The 22,106-nt window shown below is 33.1% G+C and overlaps 1 protein-coding gene across 1 annotated transcript; it reads right to left on the reverse strand.

The window, feature by feature from the left end:
- Window positions 1–982: 982 nt before the first annotated feature.
- On the reverse strand, window positions 983–19,465 carry LOC126810577 (85/88 kDa calcium-independent phospholipase A2). Its single transcript, XM_050535723.2, has 17 exons — window positions 19,351–19,465; window positions 17,391–17,562; window positions 16,919–17,023; window positions 15,972–16,187; window positions 14,803–14,980; window positions 13,917–14,107; window positions 12,086–12,182; window positions 11,469–11,651; window positions 10,556–10,671; window positions 9,933–10,081; window positions 9,101–9,210; window positions 8,472–8,625; window positions 8,015–8,165; window positions 7,014–7,144; window positions 5,882–6,036; window positions 4,873–5,040; window positions 983–3,959 (listed from the first exon to the last, which is right to left on the reverse strand). Exons 2-17 carry the CDS (start codon window positions 17,492–17,494, stop codon window positions 3,735–3,737), a joined length of 2,433 nt encoding a protein of 810 aa, XP_050391680.2. The 5' UTR covers window positions 17,495–17,562; window positions 19,351–19,465; the 3' UTR covers window positions 983–3,734.
- Between the last annotated feature and the right edge of the window lie 2,641 nt (window positions 19,466–22,106).

Below are 22,106 nucleotides of genomic sequence, written 5' to 3' on the forward strand. Positions count from 1 at the left end.
TCCACTCGACATAAACCAGGTCATTTCGGGACTAACACATGGTTTAATTTTATTTCAATAATTCGCTTGCGCGTAGGGGTCTTTAGCAGTGGGAGGAAACCGGAGGACCCGGAGAAAACCCACGAGGTTGGACAGGCGACCCTACTCCTTGTCACGTACAACCAGGGATTCGAAACCATGCCAGTTGACTCAATGACAGGCTTTATAATTAAATAACAGCTTTAATATATCTGGAAAGATATGTTTCCCCCAGCATTGATGGGTCATCAGTTTCATCCTGTATTTTATTTTTATCTGAAAGTATATTTTTAATGAATTTTCTAATAAGTTATTTATTACAGAGCATCAACCCAGGCCCGTATAGCCAGCAGGGGGCAAGGCCATGCCCCCCCCCCCCCCCGAAAAAATACCAATATCACAGTGTTAAAATACAGAGTACACTTTTCAATAATACAAAATACAGTATAATAGTTATTATGCAAATGCATAATAGAGCTTAGCATATTAGAACATATGCCTTATATGGAATCTACGAGGAACATCATTTACATACAGAAATTAAGGATTTACGCGATCAATCTATTGTGACATTGGTATTGTGGAGCAATGGAAATTGAAAATTTTGAACTGCTGACATATGCAGTTTGCACCGTGAATATTGAAATAATATTGGCAACATTAATCTTCCATACCTTCATGTTTTGCAACTTGCAAGTGTAATACATGGCTACGGTAACAAAAATTTTGATTGTCAACAAATTTCTAGTAAAGTATCTCAAAAGATATCAGGTTTTTAACAAATATATATTTCTTGGTAGTTGGGATGTTTTGAAACCGAGGACATATTATAGTTTTAAGCCCCAAAGAATCTGACATCATAAGCGACCCACTTGCAATCTTGTGTACACACGTTCTTAAGTATCAAATCCTGCTTATTTCTTCACTCTCCATTCATTTTACATTTTAACCGTAACACAAAATCCTGAGTGTGTAACATTTACTACAATTTTGAATATTACAAATTTAAACAGATTAAATATAATAAATATATAAGAAATGAAAACAATATATTAAATGTTTTATCTAGTATCAAAGCAATTCAATTTTCAAAAACAAAAATTGTTTAAAGTAGGATATCCTCCCTTTGATTTATTCTTTTACAGATCTTAGACACCATCCTCCATCTAATCACCTAGCTGGCAGCTAGCAATTTCATCAACATCATTCCATACATGAGACCCATTTACCAGTTATATAGTTTAACATCACAGAGATTAATGTGGCGCTTTATATATTTACCGTATATATCAAGATGTGATTAACCAAGTGTTTATACTCCCCCCCCCCCCCCCCCGAAAAAAACCCCAACAAAATATAAAAAAAGAAAACAAAAAAAGAAAACCAAAAGATAAACCATCATGACTGGATACTGAAGTGTATTAAAAATAAAGTTTCGTAATTTTTTATCATTTATGTTGTGACCTTAACAGAACAATACCAATTGTACAATACAGAACAAAACAAATTATACAGAACAATATAAACCCATACATAATATATAATATAGTAAAACATATTAACACATAGTGCATAGCATAATCCCATTATGGTATGATCATAAATAACTATTACTACATTTTTATAACTCATGGTTCCACAAATAATCATAGACCTTAAATAAAACAAAATTGAATATCACAGCTCGCCTCGTTACACTGCATAACAGTGTGTTGTTCAAAATAATACTGGATTCAATAAAATAGCTCTATAAATTTAACCAAAATTAAGCAATTTGAAGATGCAAGCCATTATTTGGAGAAAAACTACTAAAATATTTATAGTTTGACATGACTGCTTTATTGAGGAAAAGGATACCCAAACATAGCCTGGACCCACAGAGACCTTCTTCACTAAAATTAACTAGAACATTTTAAGGATACATACCTTTCATTAAGAAAGGAAGCGTGCAACCAAGCCTATGATATAAATTATAGATTTTGTACATCAAATATTATATAAGAGATTGGGTGGACCCAAAACTGCCAATTTCCAATTGGAAATGGCTGAAAGATGACTAAAAGTTAGTTTCGATACACAAAATAAACTAATTTGACAGATTTACTAACATCACCATTTATAAGCATGGGGATGCCAATATTATAAGATCTGTTAGTATTTATGAGGTTAATATGGTCTTCTTTAATTAAGGGTACACTTCATGAACAGTGGGAGAAAAAAAGAGAGAGAGAGCGATTGGATTTAATGTCCACTGGTTTATCTTGGGACTAAGATATTGTAACTTTCATTTCAATAATTCGCTGGCATTTAGGTGTCTTTAGTAGTGAGAGGAAACCGGAGAACCCAGAGAAAACGAACAAGGTTGAGCAGGTGACCCTATACTCCTTGTCACATACAAGCTAAGCAGTAAAACTGTGCCAGTTGACTCCATGACAGACCTTATGATCTAAAGCACACATGTTAGACCACTCCGACCAACCAACCACACCCTCTTGAACAGTGGCAACTAGAATTTTTCTAAAAGTTGATCTGAGTAGCTTTCATCAATATAGATACAAATGGATTATTTGCTACTAGTGCTCCTACAGTTAGGACTTTTTGTTATTCGAATAACCGTAGCTATTAAGCGGTTAGTAACCGTTTAACTGTATGGTATCAATTTTAAACTTAAAACAGAGCTTGTCAGGAGCTGCGAGTCATTACTGAGGCGCACGCTATACTCGCCTAAAAGGCATTACACGTGCAAAAGTTTCAGGAATCTTTTCATAGAAATGTACAATTCTTTAATGAAAATTTAAACTATGTAAGGCCGTAGTTATTTGTTTACCTGGTTAACTTGGTTCATTTGAAACATTTTTTAATTCAATATATATCTACGATAATATACAAAACAATACTCTGTTTCCCTTCGTACGTGACATATGGCGATAATATTACGATTACACAATGTTACTAAGAATAGAACAAAGTAAATTGGAATACGTCTGTTGATTGGACAATAAAGAAATAATTCCTAGCTTGCAAGTAGAATTTTTATGATTGGTTAATTTAACTTAAATCCAAAGTAGAATTCTTGCGAGAAATTACAAGATATGAAACGTGTTGAATGTCGTAACAAATCTACTATAAAGTCATTTTCTAGCCTTTATTAATATATTTTGAATGGTGGTTACATTTATATATAAATATTAAACAAGGTAGAATATAGTTAGAAATGCCGAGAAGTATTTAGAATGGATTAACAAAAGCTAAAGTCAGAACCAGGTCCGTTGACTTTGTCGTATGACTACGACGAGTATTAATAGTATTATTTTTTAGCAGTCGACATCGTAGGACGACTGTTGCTTTCCAAACATCAAATACAAAATGACAACAGGCAAGTTTTGTTATAAAGAGGAATATAATCAGACACTATTCTATGTAATGGGGGACATCTCTGAATAACCGTACCGTTGAATTTGAACTGTTTAACCGTCCAGTTCTAACCGTTTACGACTATCCTACTAGCCGTAGGAGCACTATTGGCTACCATTAACACTCCCATATCATATTAATCAGTGTTTTATCATCATCATGACAAATCTAAACCCACATGCTTGAATAATTGTGGACTAAATCTATAAAATGGTACGTTGATCATCGGGCAACTAGAATTTTTCTAAAAGTTGATCCGAATAGCTTTCATCAATATACAAACAAGATTATTTCCTTTAATCTTACTGCTCTATGCCACAAAGTAATGAGGTTAGTTCATTTACTCTATGTCTATTTGCTACCATATAACACTGTGTTTCCCACATCATATTAATCAGTGTTTTATTATCATGACAATCTAGACCCACATGCTCAGATAATTGTGGACTAAATCTGTAAAATGGTACGTTGATCATACTACACCAGGCTCGAGATCTGTCTACTGGTCTACCTTCAGATATTGTCGCCTACAAAAATAACAAAATATTTCCGTAATTTGTAATCAAATATTGAAACACTTTGTAGAATGGTTTTCTACTAAAAGCATTTATACTAACATAAATTTTTAACTAAAAAAAATACTGGATTTGCACAAAATACAACCTAACATTGACCAAACCAAAATGGTTCAGAATTGGAACTAAGAACTGGTAACAGTACTATTCAGGGGCCTGTTCAGAAATTTGCTCATTTAGAAGCGTCCATGCATAAGATTAGAGTGGACTCCAGTGGAGTGAATTTAAAATGGCGGCAATGCTTCGCTGTTTTTTCGATGTTAATTCAATTTATGTAGGCGAAAAAAAATAAGCCCTGCGCGTGATGGGAGTGTTTGAACCCCTTGAGTCTGCTATTTCAGAACAGTGCTTATTATATTCTTAGTTTTTGAATGTAAAACTGTTGGCAATGTATCCCTTTTTTATGCTGATATTCAGCCTTCAGGCAGTCTATTATATTTACTTTTTATGATAATTATTCAGTATTTAGTTAATGTAGATTGCTCAAAGTGAGTGTAAGCTAAGTTGGTAAGACGCTGGCTCGCTAGCCTGGAGGTCGGGTGTTCGATCCCTGCATTGGCCGAGAAAGTTCATCCAGATTTTCCGGCCTGGTTTCCCCTTGTCAGTGATGCAGGATGGAGGGCCTGACAAGGACAGCTGTCTAGTCGTTCGGATGGGACGAAAAACCGAGGTCCCGTGTATACATTGGCGTGCACTAAAAAGATCCCTTGGCAGTTGGAATTCGATATAAGAGTAGGCCTTAGTGCCGCTGCCTGGGCAAAATTTCCCTCATAGCACACTGTATGGCATATGCCCGTCTTCATTAGCCCAGGTTAGGAGCAGAACAGTAGGACATTAAACCCCATTTCATTTCGTAAATACTGACCTGGTCAACTATAAGATTACCTAAAGCTGATAATCCTAATACAGATCTAGCAGCATCAAATAATCCTTCTGGTCTAAATACATCAACATTTTTAACTTCTGTTTCTGGTAATCTACCAGTACCAACAGATATAACACAACCAAGTGGTCGAATCTGATCATCTAAATTCTGAAATAAACAATGTAATGTTTTTTAAAATATTCATCATACCAATAATATCCTGTTAATATGGCATTTAGTAATTGGAACATAATCAAATAACACACTTTTATGGAATAACAATTACTATGGTTTATTTCACTGCGATTTGATAACGACTTGTGAAATCTGGTTAAAACGTCGCAGTGAAATAAACCATAGTAATTGTTATTCCATAAAAGTGTGTTATTTCGTTAATGAAGCCATATGTAATTAAAATATGACACATATTCTACAGACCTTCCCTCACCTCAATGAACTTCCATAAAATAATAAATAAATCTTATCTAAAATTTATACAGTGTTATAGACGTTTCACATCATTGACATAAATAATCATCGAATAACTTCAAAAAAGTAATATGTAAATTTATTTCTATTTCTAACATTATTTACAGATGATATGTGAATGAAAACTATGGATCAATTTAAATTATGTGTTATTTTAATTGGTATGTGACATATATGCATGTATCTTGGTATATGGCTGAGATACTAGCTCTGAGGTGTGTATACACTTGAATACTTATTTCATGCAAAAAATATTGATCGAAAATTAATGAAACAAAGAAAGCTTGGCTCTATTGCACGCAAACCCAATTTTGGCCTTTCGGCATCTGGGGAATAATTTTATTTTTACACAAAAAAATAATAATCACACTTTCTTGTTTTATAATAGGGGGTCTAACTGTCAAACACATTTGTCTAATTTAGCTACAGCCGGTCATACATAACATAACACAACATACATTTTAAGAAATTTAAAAGAAGATATTCAGGCCCTTTCTATGGTAAAAATATAAATACTTACGTCCATCTTGAGTCCTTTATTAAACTCATTAATTTCTGTTAGTATATCTAAGGTTGGATTATTGGCCATTAAACCACCATCCATAAAGTTACCATGACAGCGAAAATAAGTAGGGGCAGCACCACTGGCTCGTGCAGCTTTCCATACCAGCTGATCTATAAATATAACACAATTCCAACATCAGATAAATGTTTCATCTATTATTGTAGCCTATTTTGCTCATTCTGGAATGGAGTCAGATTTAATGTTTTATTAACTATTTATATTTGGCATTTTTGGGGGTTGGGTGGCCGAATGGTTAACATGTGTCATTGAGTCAAGTGGCATGGTTTTGATTTCCCGCTTGTACGTGACAAGGAATAGGGTCGCCTGTCCAACCTCGTGGGTTTTCTCTGGGCCCTCCGGTTTCCTCCCACTGCTGAAGACCCCTCCACACAAGCGAATTATTGAATAAAATGGAACCAACCATACCTTAGTCACAAAATGACCTAGTTTGTGTTGAGTGGATGTTAAACCCCATTTCTCTCACTGTTTGTCATTTTTTGAGACTAAGAAACATTTAGTTTTCTTTACTATGGTTACTTGTCAATACCTACTGTTCTTCAAATTGCAATTATCAAGGGTTATTTTACCCCATCAATGTATATGCAGGTGGAACTCATATATTGTAACATGCCAGGAATCAGATCTTGGACATTCAAAATTAGAGTTTAGTCCTATAACCTGCTGCAGTCCCTTCCTGGATATTTGAGGTATATAATCTATATGTCTATACACTATAAACTTGCCAAGAGGCGGTATGTAATCTATATGTATATACAATATAAACTTGCCAAGAGCTGGTATATAATCTACATGTATAAAATATATGCTTGCCAAGAGGCGGTAAATAATCTACATGTATACAATATATGCTTACCAAGAGGCAGTATATAATCTACCTGTATACAATATATTAATATATGCTTACGGTCCAAGAGGCGGTATGTAATCTACATGTATACAATATATACTAACCTGCTGCAGTTTCTTCCTGGATATTTGAGGTATAAAATCTATTAATATGTATATACAATATATACTGGCCAAGAGGAGATAGATAATCTACATGTATATATAAATATATACTTACTATGAGGAAGTATATCATCATCATTTATTTTAGATTTTCCAGTATGAGGCATTTTAAATGGGTTGATATAATTACGGAATAAATGAAACTGAGCCGGAAATGTATCAGCTTTAACACCTGTTACCATAACTCTATTAAACAGAAATAAATCACTAAAAACAACTAAATTCGGTACTTTAGTTTTGTTCAGATACCATTGTAGGTCAAAACTTTGTGTTAAATTTAGTCAAGACAGATTTAATATTACAGTCATGATATTCAAATTTGAAGTATACTGTTTTATATGCAGTCCTGACTTATGCATTACTACAATAATCTTTAGGACACAAAACATAATATGGTTTCTTTTCTACACTTTTTAGCTGTGCAGATTGCAATATGCATAATTTCACATGTATTTAAGGTTCTGATTTTCTACACTACATAAGATGAATATATATAAATATATAATTTAGACAGCTGACATCTGCACATCGTCAGTAGACGATGTCTTGACGTGATTGGAAAAGCTGTGCTTACATTGGCTGATTACAGTACACAAGTAAGCACAAAATGCAATGATAAAACTTGGCAAATGTTAAGTAAAAGTGAGTGGTAAAACTAAGCAATAGAAAAATTATGAACAACCTCTTCAATTATGTATGTACATTGTACATTATACCTATGTACAATATATCTTTAGAATACAAACTGTTTCCTGACCTATAATTTCTCATCTGTCAACTGGTTTAATCTAGACACATTAAAAACTTGGAGGTTGAGTGGTCTAACACACTCATAAGGGGTGTCACTGAGTCAAGTGGCGTGGTTTCGATCCCAATCTTGTTCGTGATAACAAGCAGGAATGTCTACAGGCAGTGATGAAATCACCAGGTTTGTGTAAAGTGGAAGTCTCTCTCTCTCTCTCATTAAAATCTTCATTTCAAGCCAACTGAGGAAAGTGACTTCATAAACAAATATAACGTAAACAAAATATGGTAAAGGGAACTAGACTATATTACTTTGCATGTTTCAGATCCGACATGACAGTGTCACTGCCAAATTCTCGTTTCAACATTTCTTCAAAAGGTTCAGAAGAATATGGCCTCATCCCTCTAAATACTTCATCCTTCATCCGAAAATATAAACCCTTCATATACTGTAAGGAAACACCTAAAATAGATAACAACAAATACAGTATAATCATAAACTAGTAAAACCAAAATATGTATTAATATGTCTTCTAAAACAGAGGCATTCATATTTTCTAATCCTACTTCTATTACAGTCAAAAGAAGAAACTAATCTAAACAGAATGTTACTATTAAATTGGATTACCTAAGAAAGTTAAATTAAATTAATTTTTAATCAAAAATATCTGTTTCTAATGTACAGGCTATAGAAAACGTTTAAACCAATTTCAGTACCTGTCTACATACAACTTGATCTATTTATGCGAGCGTGATTGCTTTCATTTACCTTTAGCAATACCTAGAGCTAGAATAGCCCCTGTACTGGTTCCTCCAATCCAATCAAAACATTCACGAATTGGTTTGCCCATAGCATGCTCTATCTCCATTAGTACTTGTATTAGTATTAAACCTCTTATTCCTCCACCATCTAAACTTAAAATCTACAAAATATTTATATTTCGTTTCGTTTAATAACAGATTGTGCAGATGCTAATGAAGGACTTTTATGGTTATGATTTATCAATGTAAATCTATCAACTTCAATGTTTAGATCAAGACAGTAAGTAATTCCAAAGATATTTAAGACTGTTTGGGTTTTTTTTCAGCCATTTGAATGGGACTTGTTTCAAGGAATTAGGGGGGTTGGGTGGCCGAATGGTTAGCAAGTGTGCGCTGTATCATAAGGCCTGTCATTGAGTTATCTGGCGTGGTTTCAATTCCCCAGTTGTACGTGACAAGGAGTAGGGTCGACTGTCCAACCTCGAGGGTTTTCCCTGGGTCCTCCGTTTCACTCCCACTGCCAAAGACCACTACACGCAAGCGAATTATTGATATAAAATTGAACCATATGTTAGTCCCAAAATGCAGGTTGTAAAGTTTCGAATTAAAATATAAATTTGAAGAAATCAGACTTACTCTATCTCCAGCATTAGTTGGTGCATTTACCATGTCTAATACAGAACCCTGTCCATGTTCCATTTTGGCTTCACACGTTACACGAGCAGATAATAAATCATCGAATAAGGCTACAACAAATATCAAATTAACTTTCTCAAGGAAGTGTGAAGTATAGTAAAGACTGTTCATACTTAAAGTTAATAGGCCAATTTTCAGACTATTCTTTCATGGGTTTATATGTGAAATTTTTAGAACTTTCCAAAGATTGCAGTATTTCTGTCTCTTCTGTGTATTTTAACCGTAATTTAAGGGATATTTTACACACACTACATTGGAGATTTGTACATAGAAAATATGGGAAGATATCACACAGTTTACATACAACAAGAAATAACTATTTGGGGTTTTATCTGAATACATGTACTTAATAGTGCTGGGTATTGTGACTATACAATGTTTTATCACAAAACTAATGGCGTAATAAAATTCAATCTGTATCACAATACAAGCGTTGCAATAGAATTTGTATCGCGCTATAGTCAGGTCACCACAAATTTAACAACAAAATATAACATAAATACTGAACAAATTAATTGTTTGTATTTCAATACAAGTAGAATTTGTTTATTGTGTTGACAGTGAGTGAGCAAGTGAGTGGTGTTTTCAGTGCAATGTGAGTAATTTTGATCCAGAAATATTTTTAACTTACAGAGTATTTCATAACAAAAATAGATTTGTATTGCCATTCACACTTCACCATTTCGGTAAGTGTGTATTGCGGTTAATACATCAAATTAACAATATATCATATACCAGTAATAGTACTTAAAACTATTGATAATGTACTGACCTACACTATCTAATTTAAGTAATGTTTTCATTGAAGGATTAGGTACACCATTATGACTTCCTTCTGCAACGCATCCTTGTAAACAACCCTTTATATCAACACCACATCGTTTAGCTCCAGCAATATGTAATAAATATAAAATCAATTCTCTATAAAAGATAAAAAAACAATTTTAAAAATAAACTTGGGACATCTATTTTATGCAAAACGTAACTTGTGTACCAAAAAGTTCTTTTATAAGATAATTATTGATTTTTTTACGCAGGGAAGGTATAATACAATCATAAATTTATACTAAGCCTTCTCAGCAAATCCAGAGATTCATACAATTTTGTTAACCATTTTGAACCACCAAAATTGATTGCCAAGGCAATGGCATTATATGTGTTCTTGGCTTTTGATGAGAGATTGAATTCAAATTTATGGGAACTAGTTGAATTTCATTAAATATATTATTGTTTGTATCAACATGTATCCTATCAATGTATTACTTGCATGTATATTTATGTGTTTTCTGTGTAAGGTTATGTGATTCTTTTTATTAAATGTACATTTACTTTTATGCAAGCTTTCCTTAATATCTCTTCATACCAAAAAAGTGTGAAAAAACATTTAGATCTTACCTGTTTTTGCCTTTTGAGGTAGATGCAATATGACGAGGGGAATGTTGTTTTTTGTTTCTCTGATTAACATCAGCACCAAATACAATAAATGTTCTAACATATTCAATATCATCATTCTATTATTGAAAAATAAATTCAATATGAATAGTAGATGAGAAAATCAAATTCCAAACATTCATGGTTTAATGTATAATACAAATTGAATTATCTCTTTTAGCTCTTTGGGGAATATCACCAAAAATAAAAGCATTGGACCCATACAAAGGAAATTTAAAGGGTAGAGACTGTGAGTGGTACTACTAAATAACACTTTGTTCAAGCCAACACCTACGCCCCCCCCCCCTCCCCAAATCTAACATCAATTCTCTTTAGTGTCAAATCCTTATGATGTCCTATTTAAACATTTTATATTTCTTGTAATATCTTCTGCGTCAAATAAACAATTTTTTAAATTCTTAGTATTTAACCAATACAACTGTTAATATTGATACTATGTATATGTGAAGAATCTAGATGTATCCCCTCCCCCTCTGCCTACAACTTCCCTGGACCAAATATATGAGAACCACGCCTGTTCCCCTTAAAAATCCTAACACATATAAGTTAGCACAGACCATGTAGAACCTAGTGTGAAACATCTGAAAGAGGTCTGTTGAGACTGCTGGTAGTCATTGCTCACTAACCCCCACCCCCCCATATTAGCCTATGTCACTGTTGGTAATGGCAGGGTATTCTGTCTAGAACACTTGATATCACATGTGGCTCAAATAGAACACAATACATCCTCCCAAATCCCCAAATGATTTTTCTTTATATAAATACTTTGTAAAAATGAATCAATTAAGCCAAATGATCTCACTAGATTTTCTTTTACTAAGTTATTTATAGACATGCAATAATATAATCAATTTACCTGTACAGCCCAATGCAATGGTGTTTCTTCATCGCTATCTAGTATATTACAATCTGTACCATAGCACAATAATGACATTACACAATCTATTAATTTCTTCTTCATTACAACATGTAGAGCTGTATCACCATGTGAACTAACAGCATTCATATTACAACCAAATCTAGCTAACATCTCTACAGCCTGATAATAAACACATACAACGCACTGTCATTATAACTAATAACTGAATACTTTCAAATACCATAAAGTCGAAATATATATGATATTGAGCCAAATAAAAGTGAATTTTAGTTTTTCGGTATGCTAATTTGAGTCACATACATCAGCTAAGTTTTATTTTCAACATTTTAAAACTTGAAATTTGGGGCTAAGAGCTTTTGAGAAGAAAAAAACAAACATTTCTGTTTAAACATTTGTCTTTTTACTATAATTTTTTTTTAGGTGTTCCAAAGAACTACACATCAATTGTTGTGGCCTCACAGTATTAAATATTAAGTCAGACCTATAGATGTTTAATTTAGAAATGTTTAGATAATTAATTTTAGTAATGAGTGAAAAAAATCTTAAAGAATAAATTTACAGTGGATTATTAATTTACTAATTGTGATTCTTACTTCTTTTGATTTAACCCAATGTAAAGGAGTGGCACCATATTTATTATCTACAACTGATAACTGATCAGGATGATCTCTTAGAATCAATTCAGCAGATCTGTAAAAGAACAAAACATTCTAGAGGGATAAATATATGCAAAAGTATGAAATTGCCTCAAATTTGAGTACCATCTGGCCATGGTTTTAAATTCTTTATATCCTATTTCAAAAATGGAAATCAATAAAAAAAAAATTGAAAAATTTCTATTCCAAAGAATAACATTTTTTTTTTAGGAATTTGAAGATTTTAAATATATGAATATGTGGTATTAGGTGTTCTATAAAAAGAAATGACTTGTCGACAGATAAATTTAACCAGCGGCTGCCAGGCAGGATACGCCCACATTTTCGAGAGATGGATAGAAAACAAGCTAAAACGAAAGTGATTTTTCCTACAATCAAGGGCCATAATTCAGGAAATTACAATTCGATATGCGCAAATATCGAAAGGAACCAAGATCTTTGAGTTATAAACTTATATTTCAAGTTTCAACAAAATCGGATAAAAATTGTGACCTCTATAGGGTCCACAACCTTGATATACCATATTTTTACGCTATTTGAGAATGAACGGCGGCCATTTTGTCTGTCAGTTTTGGGTGATTTTCACGAAATTCGAACTCAGTCGTCCTTAGGGTGTAACGGTGATATAGCCTAATAATACCTTTTTTTAAATCGGATAAAAATTATGACCTCTATAGGGTCCACAAGCTAAAAACGCGATTTTTCGTACAATCAGGGGCCATAATTCAGTAAGTAACGGTCCGATATGCGCGAATATCAAAGGGAACCAAGATCTTTGGGTTATAAACTTACATTTCAAGTTTCAACAAAATCGGATAAAAATTGTAACCTCTATAGGGTCCACAACCTTGATATACCATATTTTTACGCCATTTGAGAACGAAGGGCGGCCATTTTATCTGTTTGTTTTGGGCCAATATTCACAAAATTCGAAATCAGTCGTCCTTAGGGTGTAACGGTGATATAATAATACGATTTTTTAAATCGGATAATAATTATGACCTCTATAGGGTCCACAAGCCAAAAAAACGTGATTTTTCGTACAATCAGGGGCCATAAGTCATGAAGTTACGGTCCGATATGCGCGAATATAGAAAGGAACCGAGATCTTTGGGTTATAAACTTACATTTCAAGTTTCAACAAAATGGGATAAAAATTGTGACCTCTATAGGGTCCACAACCTTGATATACCATATTTTTACGCTATTTGAGAATGAACGGCGGCCATTTTGTCTGTCAGTTTTGGGCCGATTTTCACGAAATTCAAACTCAGCCGTCCTTAGGGTTTAACGGTGATATAATAATACGGTTTTTTAAATCGGATAAAAATTATAACCTCTATAGGGTCCACAAGCCAAAAAACGCGTTTTTACGTACAATCAGGGGCCGTAATTCAGGAAGTTACGGTCCAATATGCGCAAATATCGAAAAGAACCGAGATCTTTGGGTTATAAACTAACATTTCAAGTTTCAATAAAATCGGATAAAAATTCTGACCTCTACAGTGTTCACAAGCCAAAAACGTGATTTTTCGTACAATCAGGGGCCATAATCCATGAAGTTACGGTCCGATAGATGCCAATATCGAAAGGAACCGAGATCTTAGGGTGATAAACCTATATTTCAAGTTTCATTGAAATCGGATAAAAATTGTGACCTGTAGACTGTTCACAAACAATTGTGGACGGACGGACGGACGGACAGGGGCGACAACAATATACGTCCACATGAAAATGTGGTCGTATAAAAACTTTAGAGTATACTAACTGTAGATTATTTTCTTGTATAGCTATATGTATTGGAAGAGCATCTGTAGAGGATATATTAGGATCAGCTCCAGCATGTAATAACATCTCTGTAGCATCTGGAAGATTCATCTTACAAGCTGTATATATGGCAGTTTCTCCTTGTTTATTAGTCCATTGTACTACACTACTATGATCATATCTCATTAATATCTAAAATATAACAAAGAAGTCCATTGGATTACCACACAGTCGTGATATCTCATTAATATCTAAAATATAACAAAATAGTCCACTAATATCTGAAATAATAGTCCACTGTACTACACCGTTATGATCATATCTCATTAATATCTGAAATATAACAAAATAGTTCACTAATATCTGAAAATATATTCCACTGTACTACACCATTATGATCATATCTCATTAATATCTGAAATATAACAAAGTAGTCCACTAATATCTGAAATAACAGTCCACATACACCACTATGATCAGATCTCTTTAATGTCTGAATTAAAAGTCCACTGTACTACAAGTTACAACATTGCCATTATATGTAAAAGAGCAGTCACTGTTGAATATTTTAGTAAATAAAACTTGTTGCTCATTAAAGTTATTGTGGTAAGTTGTAATTGTGATTATCAAGTCACTCATACAATTGGAGAAAGAGATAGATGAGATACCTTAAGCTAAATGAGTTACATAACCAACCTCATGAAGAAAATCTAGCCATCATTTCTGAATGTTTTGATTTGAAATTGTTTAACAAAGTAATACATGTTGAATACACTTAAATCCACATTTATTTACAGTGAAATCAGCAACTTTCACATAAAATTTTTATTGCCAGTCCTCATGTTGAATGTCATCGGTGAATAAAAAGATAAGAAAATTAAACTTACTGGAATAACTGTAGGTAATATTTTAACAGCCTGATGATAAGCTGTATTACCATGAGTGTCAGCTATTTCTAAACTAGCATCACATTTTAATAATTCTTGTACACACTGTATTTGTTGACCAGATATAGCAGCGTGAACAGGTCCTATACCAGTTACACTACATCCTGTGCTTAAAAACCTATAACAAGATAATCAAAGGTACATCAAGGGGACCTAACTAGTAAACATGGCATTTCCAGAGCATTGCAATGCCACTTTGAACCTATTTACAATTCTATCTTATGCTTTCAGAAGAAGCATCAAGTTGGGCTCCTGGAATCAAAGGGCCTGAACAAAGTTAGTAATTTTATTACTTTTGATATATAAATTGGTTTTATTCTGTTTGCCATTGTCACCTCTCAAACCAGTTTTGCAATTAAAATTGTTTACAAATTCTATCACTAGATGTCAGTAGAAACATCCTTTGGGGTCTTAGGAGTGACGCTAATGAGAAAATTTTGCAGTTTTGGGAGCATTTTGCACTGATTATTGCTCAAATTCTATTTCCCATTGATAACTAACATTTTGAGCCTAGTTAGCCCCTTGGAAAACTTCCCAAGGAACCAAATATCTATCGATCTATTACTGAAAAATAAAGCCAATAAAATGTTGGCATTCCTGCTTAAATGGAAATCATTTAAAACTAAAAGATTTCTTCATCTCATGGGTCGACAGTGTATACATTTCAAGTTAGTCAAATAATGATAACTTTATCCGATAGAGCGTCCACAAGATTTTCTATGAGAACAAGGGCCATAACTCACCATGAATTATCGGAAAATCAATAGGGTTCTTCGTCTCATGAACATAAACACTGTACGAAAATTTAAAATCAATCGGATAATAATTTTAGGCTCTTAGAGATGGTTGTGACGACAACATACAACACATTTCAATGAGAAGTGTCTAAATGATTCAGTTAATAAACAGTATATTAAAATGTTATGTATAACAGGAATGGAATCCATGTGAATATTCTGAAAAAGGTCATCACTATAGCCAGAACAAAACATGAAATGAAATGAAATGGGGTTTAACATCCTATTGCCAGAACAAAAAGCCCAGAGCAAGAGTAAAATGTTTCACACAAAAACTACTCATAAGTTAGTGGCCAAAAGAAGCATTCTTACTTGTTCACTGATGGATGTCTGAAAGCTTCAAACAAACCAACAAAAGCAGCTACATGAGCTACATTCCATGTAGGATGTTCTCGAATATTATCACAGATCTTTTGTAGATTGTCTTCTTGGTACACAGAACTACTGCTGACAATTAATGGTAGTAAAATTGCACACAGATTACTAAATAACGCATTTGCATCTCCTTCACTTGTAAGTCGAAACAAACTTCAAAAGTAAAAAGAAAACAGGAACCAAACAATGATATATAATTATGCCATTTTAAAAATTATCTGTATTAGTATTAGTTTTATAATCAAGGTGAAGTTATCATAAAATCAATACCAGTAAAATTTACTAAGGATCCAATGATATATAATGTTGACATGGTTTCACACTCAAAAAAGTATTATCTTCTCTTTAATATTTCATAAAGATCTAATGACAATCAAGTGCCATGTAAAGTTCAAAAAGTTTCCTAAAATCAATAGGTTTCTTTAAAAGATCCAATGATAATTTGAAGTGATCGTCAGATTTAAAAGTTATTGTACTTATACAATGGAAGACTGAGATTCCATAAATGAGCTGTGTAACCCTATTAAGCCAATCCAGTGATCATTTTGGACTGGCTCAATATTTTGATTTTCATTCAAAATTTTCAGATACAGTAAATAAGCTATATTGCCACTTGATTTACATACACATACTTAATTTCACTTTTATTTGATTTGTGAAATCTGGGACTGTCCTTTTAATACCTGTACTATATGGAATGAGAATTTTGCTATGTTAGTGTACTTTAAAGTTTAAACATTATCTATCTGTCATCCTTGGAAGACATCATCTTTGAAACATTGATGATCAACTATTATAGAAACTGGTATTCATTTATTCATTGCGCATATATCTCAAATTCAATTATATCTCATTTTCAATTAACACAAAAAATGTGTGCATACCTATACCATTTACTGCTAACACCAGCTGTACTTATTAAAACACATTCTACACACCCTGGTCTTTTATACAAATACAAACAATCATCTCTAGTAATAATATTCAAACTACAAAATATAACAACAGTTGTTTAAATAAAGTCAAATGTCAAGTTGTTATCATTACTAACCATAATTCAAAATAGAAAATTCTATATAGGGGGCTTAACTTTCTACAGATGGCTATTCCTATTAGAAAGAGAAATAGCCCTTTAAAAAAGGTATTAGCGTTTTTGATTTTATATGATTTGAGTAAACAGTGAAACTGGTATGCACAAATTAAACTGTATGCAAAATTTGAGACAAATCAGTCGGTCCAAAAAGCCTGCATATTTCTTAGTAATTGTCATGGTGTTTAACAACTCTTGAATTTAGTGAATCAGCACTTGGATTTCTGAAAATTATCCATATAATTAGCGCATATAAGCCTACTTACTCTTTAAAGCTCTCAGGATTAGCAATCTGTATTTTATATGGATTGATATTAGCAGCTGCAGCATTAAATATACCACCAACTATTGACTTCAAATATCCGGCCATTGTTTAGTATTTTTTCTGCTCACAAATAAGTATGTTCTTATTCTATCATACTAGAGGAATGTTCAGATCTGTTTATAAAATATAAGTAATTTATATTCAAGATCATTGGAATTATTATACTGCACACCAATTTGATATAAGAGTAGGCTGTAGTGCCACTGTTGGGGCAAAATTTCTCTCATAGCACACTGTATGGCGTATGCCCGTTTTCATTAGCCCAGTTCGGAGCAGAACAGTAGGATGTTAAACCCCATTTCATTTCATTTCGACATTGCAAACATAACTTTTTGGTCAATTTAAAATTAAATCAACATTGATGTCGTTAATGTTATCTTCATGTGAACAAATGGTCTTCTGATCTAACATTTAAGACAAAATGAAAGGTTTAAAATTGGCACAAGAATCGCATGCCAGAATGCTTTTGAGCATAATTTGTAATGAAGCGACTCGATGATCGAGGCTAAACATCCCACAGAAGAATACTACCAGTGTAGACTGGATTAATATCAGACACCAAAGACTGCCATTCAACTAAGACTCTTTGTGTATTCTGAGAAACATAACTGATTAGAAATCACAGCAAAAACAGAAACCATTGAATGTAAATCAGTTTAAATGCATTCATATTACATAGCATTGCGACCCATTTGTGTCATTTCTAGGTGCCAAAGAATAGAGATTTAGCTCCTTTAAAGTTTGAAGTAACCAGATGTGTATTCTCTTTTCGTCATTCCATATCGTGGTGTCAACTCCAATGTCATCTTGAGCATGCCCCTGTCAATATTACCGGGAAAATTATTTAAAGATGGGTTCCCAGAAAAGTATTTATCGGGTGGTTATTTCCAATAAAAGTATGGCAATTTTGGTATATATGGAAAGTAGAGATATCTAATCTTACTAGAAAAATACTGGATTCCCCGAAAAACACTCATGGAGTGTATACTGGACAAAAATGTAAGGGTTCCCCTAATCAACAGCCCGACGATTAGGAACTTCTGCACGCATGATGTCAAAGGTCACAAGCGAACATTGAGCGCTTGATGTACAAGTTGATAAACTTTATGAAGAGTTAGACGTACAATACTTTCTGAGATAAAAATGACGGAAAAAGACGCGGGCAGTGGATAATCCGAGAATTTAATTAGGATTCGATATTTGTAATAAATAGTAAGCGATTAAAGACAACATCGTCTTATGTATGCAATGAATTCTCCTCTGACTCCCAAGACGTGACGTAAACATGACCTGGTTTGATCAAATTTTAATAGCAGGACATTTCTTCGCAATTACAATGTTTGAGAAGGATTTGAAGCATAATTATGACAAATTGATTAGTTTGAATATGTTTTTGGTCCATATATACCATTACATCACCCAGTTTGTATGCGGGAACCCATCTTTAAAACTAAAACATAATTGTGCTCATTTGGTCTTCTTTTAAACTTAAAGTAATACTCAAGATTTACACAGATTCAGTTCTGGCTAGTTTTACTACAACTAAAAAAACAGCCATCAGAAATAGAGAACTTTTTTGAATACATCACAAATTATTAGACCATGGTAGTAGGCCTATAGGCCTAATATTTAGGTTCCATCCATGGGTGCTATTTTTTTTTAAGTTTTCCACACCTTCCAGAAGGATATGACCAGATGAATCACATTATATTCCTTATAATCAAACCAATGCCTAACTTTTGGCCTTAAAAAGAGCTTCAATCAAATTAACTTTTTAACATGAAAGGAATGATGATGATGAATATTATTAGGTGGGGCTAAAGTCCGAGATCCTGAAAATGATTGACCCGGAGGTTGCACTAATCCCCAGAAATGCCGTACTAATAGAATACTAGTCTTACTTTCAGGATTTTGTCATTAATAGAAAAATATATGAAGCTTTTAACAGGATAATATTCATTCTTCTTATGCGACATAAGTCTCGCCCTTGAAAAAAAAAATGTTTACAGTGTAGAGTTAGTTCCCTTGAACGCAATAAAAACTATGGAAGCCTGTTGCGATCCATTTGTAATAAGCTTTTTAAAAAGAGTGTTGAAATTTGTATTTTTTTTTTCTTTGGATGTTCCAGATTCTTCTGTACATATAATAACGTCTAATACTGTTCTTTATATGTTTAGACTAGTATACAACTGAACAATACAGTTCTAATAACTGGACAATTTTCTTTTACGGAATAATCTATAGCTTCTGCTTGGTCCCAAGTAAGATAGATAGACTGCACCCCATCACCTTCCCCAATCCAAACAGTTATTTTTTTTTTATATCTTTGTACTCTATAGCCACAGCTCATTGTTTTCTTCGCGTGAAATGTTCGCGGATGTGGCCGCAATACAATAAAACGCCCATGGCCGCTTGAAACTGTGGAGTTTTTCTAAGACCACTAGTTGGTCATCAGATATAAAATAATGATAGATGCTTGATAGTTGTTGCTAAGACTGATATATATGCTGGACCCTCGCATGGGGAGGTGGGGTCCTTTGAAATAGCAAATCACCGGCCTTCGCTTCCCCTAAACCTGTGTAAACCAGTTCATATTTCAACAAATAAAGAGGGTAGAATTATGACTTTTCCAAGATATATTACAGGGTTTTTCGATCAAATAGGGAGTTGAAGGGGAGATAAATATAAAAATTTTACATATTATAAAGTTGATTTAATAAATAATTATTTAGATAAAGTGTTAAACGTATAATATTTATGTTTTAAAATGTATTTAATCATTAAAAAAACAACTGAGCGCACGATCTGAACAAAGCAGTTACAGTTAGGGCTGGACGATATTTTAAATTTTCATTATTGCGATATCAATAAAAAAAACAAAATGTATTGCCATTATTGCAATATTATACTGCTTCAAGACAAAAGGCTCGAAAAAAGGTGGCAAACCTTTAAACAACTTTCTGTGAGAAGCATGTAAATTTAATTCATTTAATTCCAGCTTACATATGTTTAGATAAGATATAGAGTCAAGCGATATATTGGATTATTGCGGTATCAAAAAATTATTGCCAATAAAATTTACATTACCGATATAGGCAAGGCCTATATAAGTTATCTCCAAACATATAAAATAGTTAAATCTTATGTTTACAATACAATGGTGGACATAATAATTTGTACAGACAGTGAATTACAAACATATATACATTTTTAAGAGTGTAATTCTTATGTATGACCAATCTGATTTATACTTTGTTTCAATAAAAACAATAATCTTTGAAAGAATATTGTTGGAGAAATGGCGATAATGTAGAGTCAAACAATATATTATTTGGTTATTGCCGTATTTTTAATGGTAAAAAAATGTTGTCAATAAAATTTACATATATTGATTTATTGAAATTATTGTCCAGCCCTATGGGCGAGAGACGTCACTGAAACTTTTGCCCTGGGCCGCCATATGTGGGCGGCCTGTATATTTGATAAGGGCACAGTCCTGTTGATTTGTCAGAACAGGGGTTTGGGTTGTTTTGTTTTGCGGCAGGTCTTGTCCTGAACATGTACATTTTCTGTTATCAAGTCAATTTTGTATGCGTGCATTTTACGTCAGTAAACTAATGCAGATCGAATGTGTATTCCTAATGTTAGCTTGCTTGATAAACATACCGTAGTCTAAATAACCGTTGCCTGTGCCTAACAATATTATAATTCTCACCAGGATCGTTCAAATAACGAAATGTGATGAGTTTTATTTCTAAAATATTAAAGAAATTTATTGCTTCTCAGATAAAGGCCCATCTTGATGATAACTGTTTGTATGAACCATTTCAATGTGCTTATAAACAATTTCACAGTACCGACACAGCTTTAACCCGGGTTTAAAATGATATCTTAATGGAAATTGATAATAGAAAATGTACATTTTTAATTTTATTAGATTTATCTGCTGCTTTTGACATGGTGGATCATTCTATTATTTTAACGTAGACTTCATTTTAAATTCGGTATTTGTGGCTCAGCATTAAATCTTTTAGAAAGCTATCTTGAGGTTGAAAACAGTGCATTTTAGTTAATTGTAAATCGTCGTCTGAATCTGTTTTGTCATTGGGGTTCCTCAAGGTTCTGTTCTTGGGCTGATTTTATTTACCCTTTATACGTCACCATTAGGTGATATTGTCAGAAAATATGGTCTCAGCTATCATTTGTATGCCTTTGATACTCAATTATATATTTCATTCACACCTAATTGTCCATATTCTTTCAATTTATCAAAATTGCACCTTGAGAACTGTATTAGTGAAATTAGAAAATGGATGTCAAAGAACTTTCTAAAATTGAATGATGATAAAACCGAATATCTGTTATTAGGCTCAAGGCATCAATTAAGTAAATTTGCACATGATAACCCCCCTGTTGTAATTGGTAATTGTGATATATTTCCATCTTATTCTGCTCGTAACATCGATGCAATCTTTGATAGTTTTGTGCTTATGGGAGCTCAAGTAAATAATATTTGTAAATTGTTCTTTATTAATATCAGAAAGAGAGAGAGAGAGAGAAATGGGGTTTAACGTCTACTCGACACAAACTAGGTCATTTCGGGACTAACATATGGTTTAATTTTATTTCAATAATTCGCTTGCGCGTAGGGGTCTTT

Source organism: Patella vulgata, chromosome 2 (assembly GCF_932274485.2).
Source record: "Patella vulgata chromosome 2, xgPatVulg1.2, whole genome shotgun sequence".
Taxonomy (NCBI): Eukaryota; Metazoa; Mollusca; class Gastropoda; family Patellidae; genus Patella; species Patella vulgata.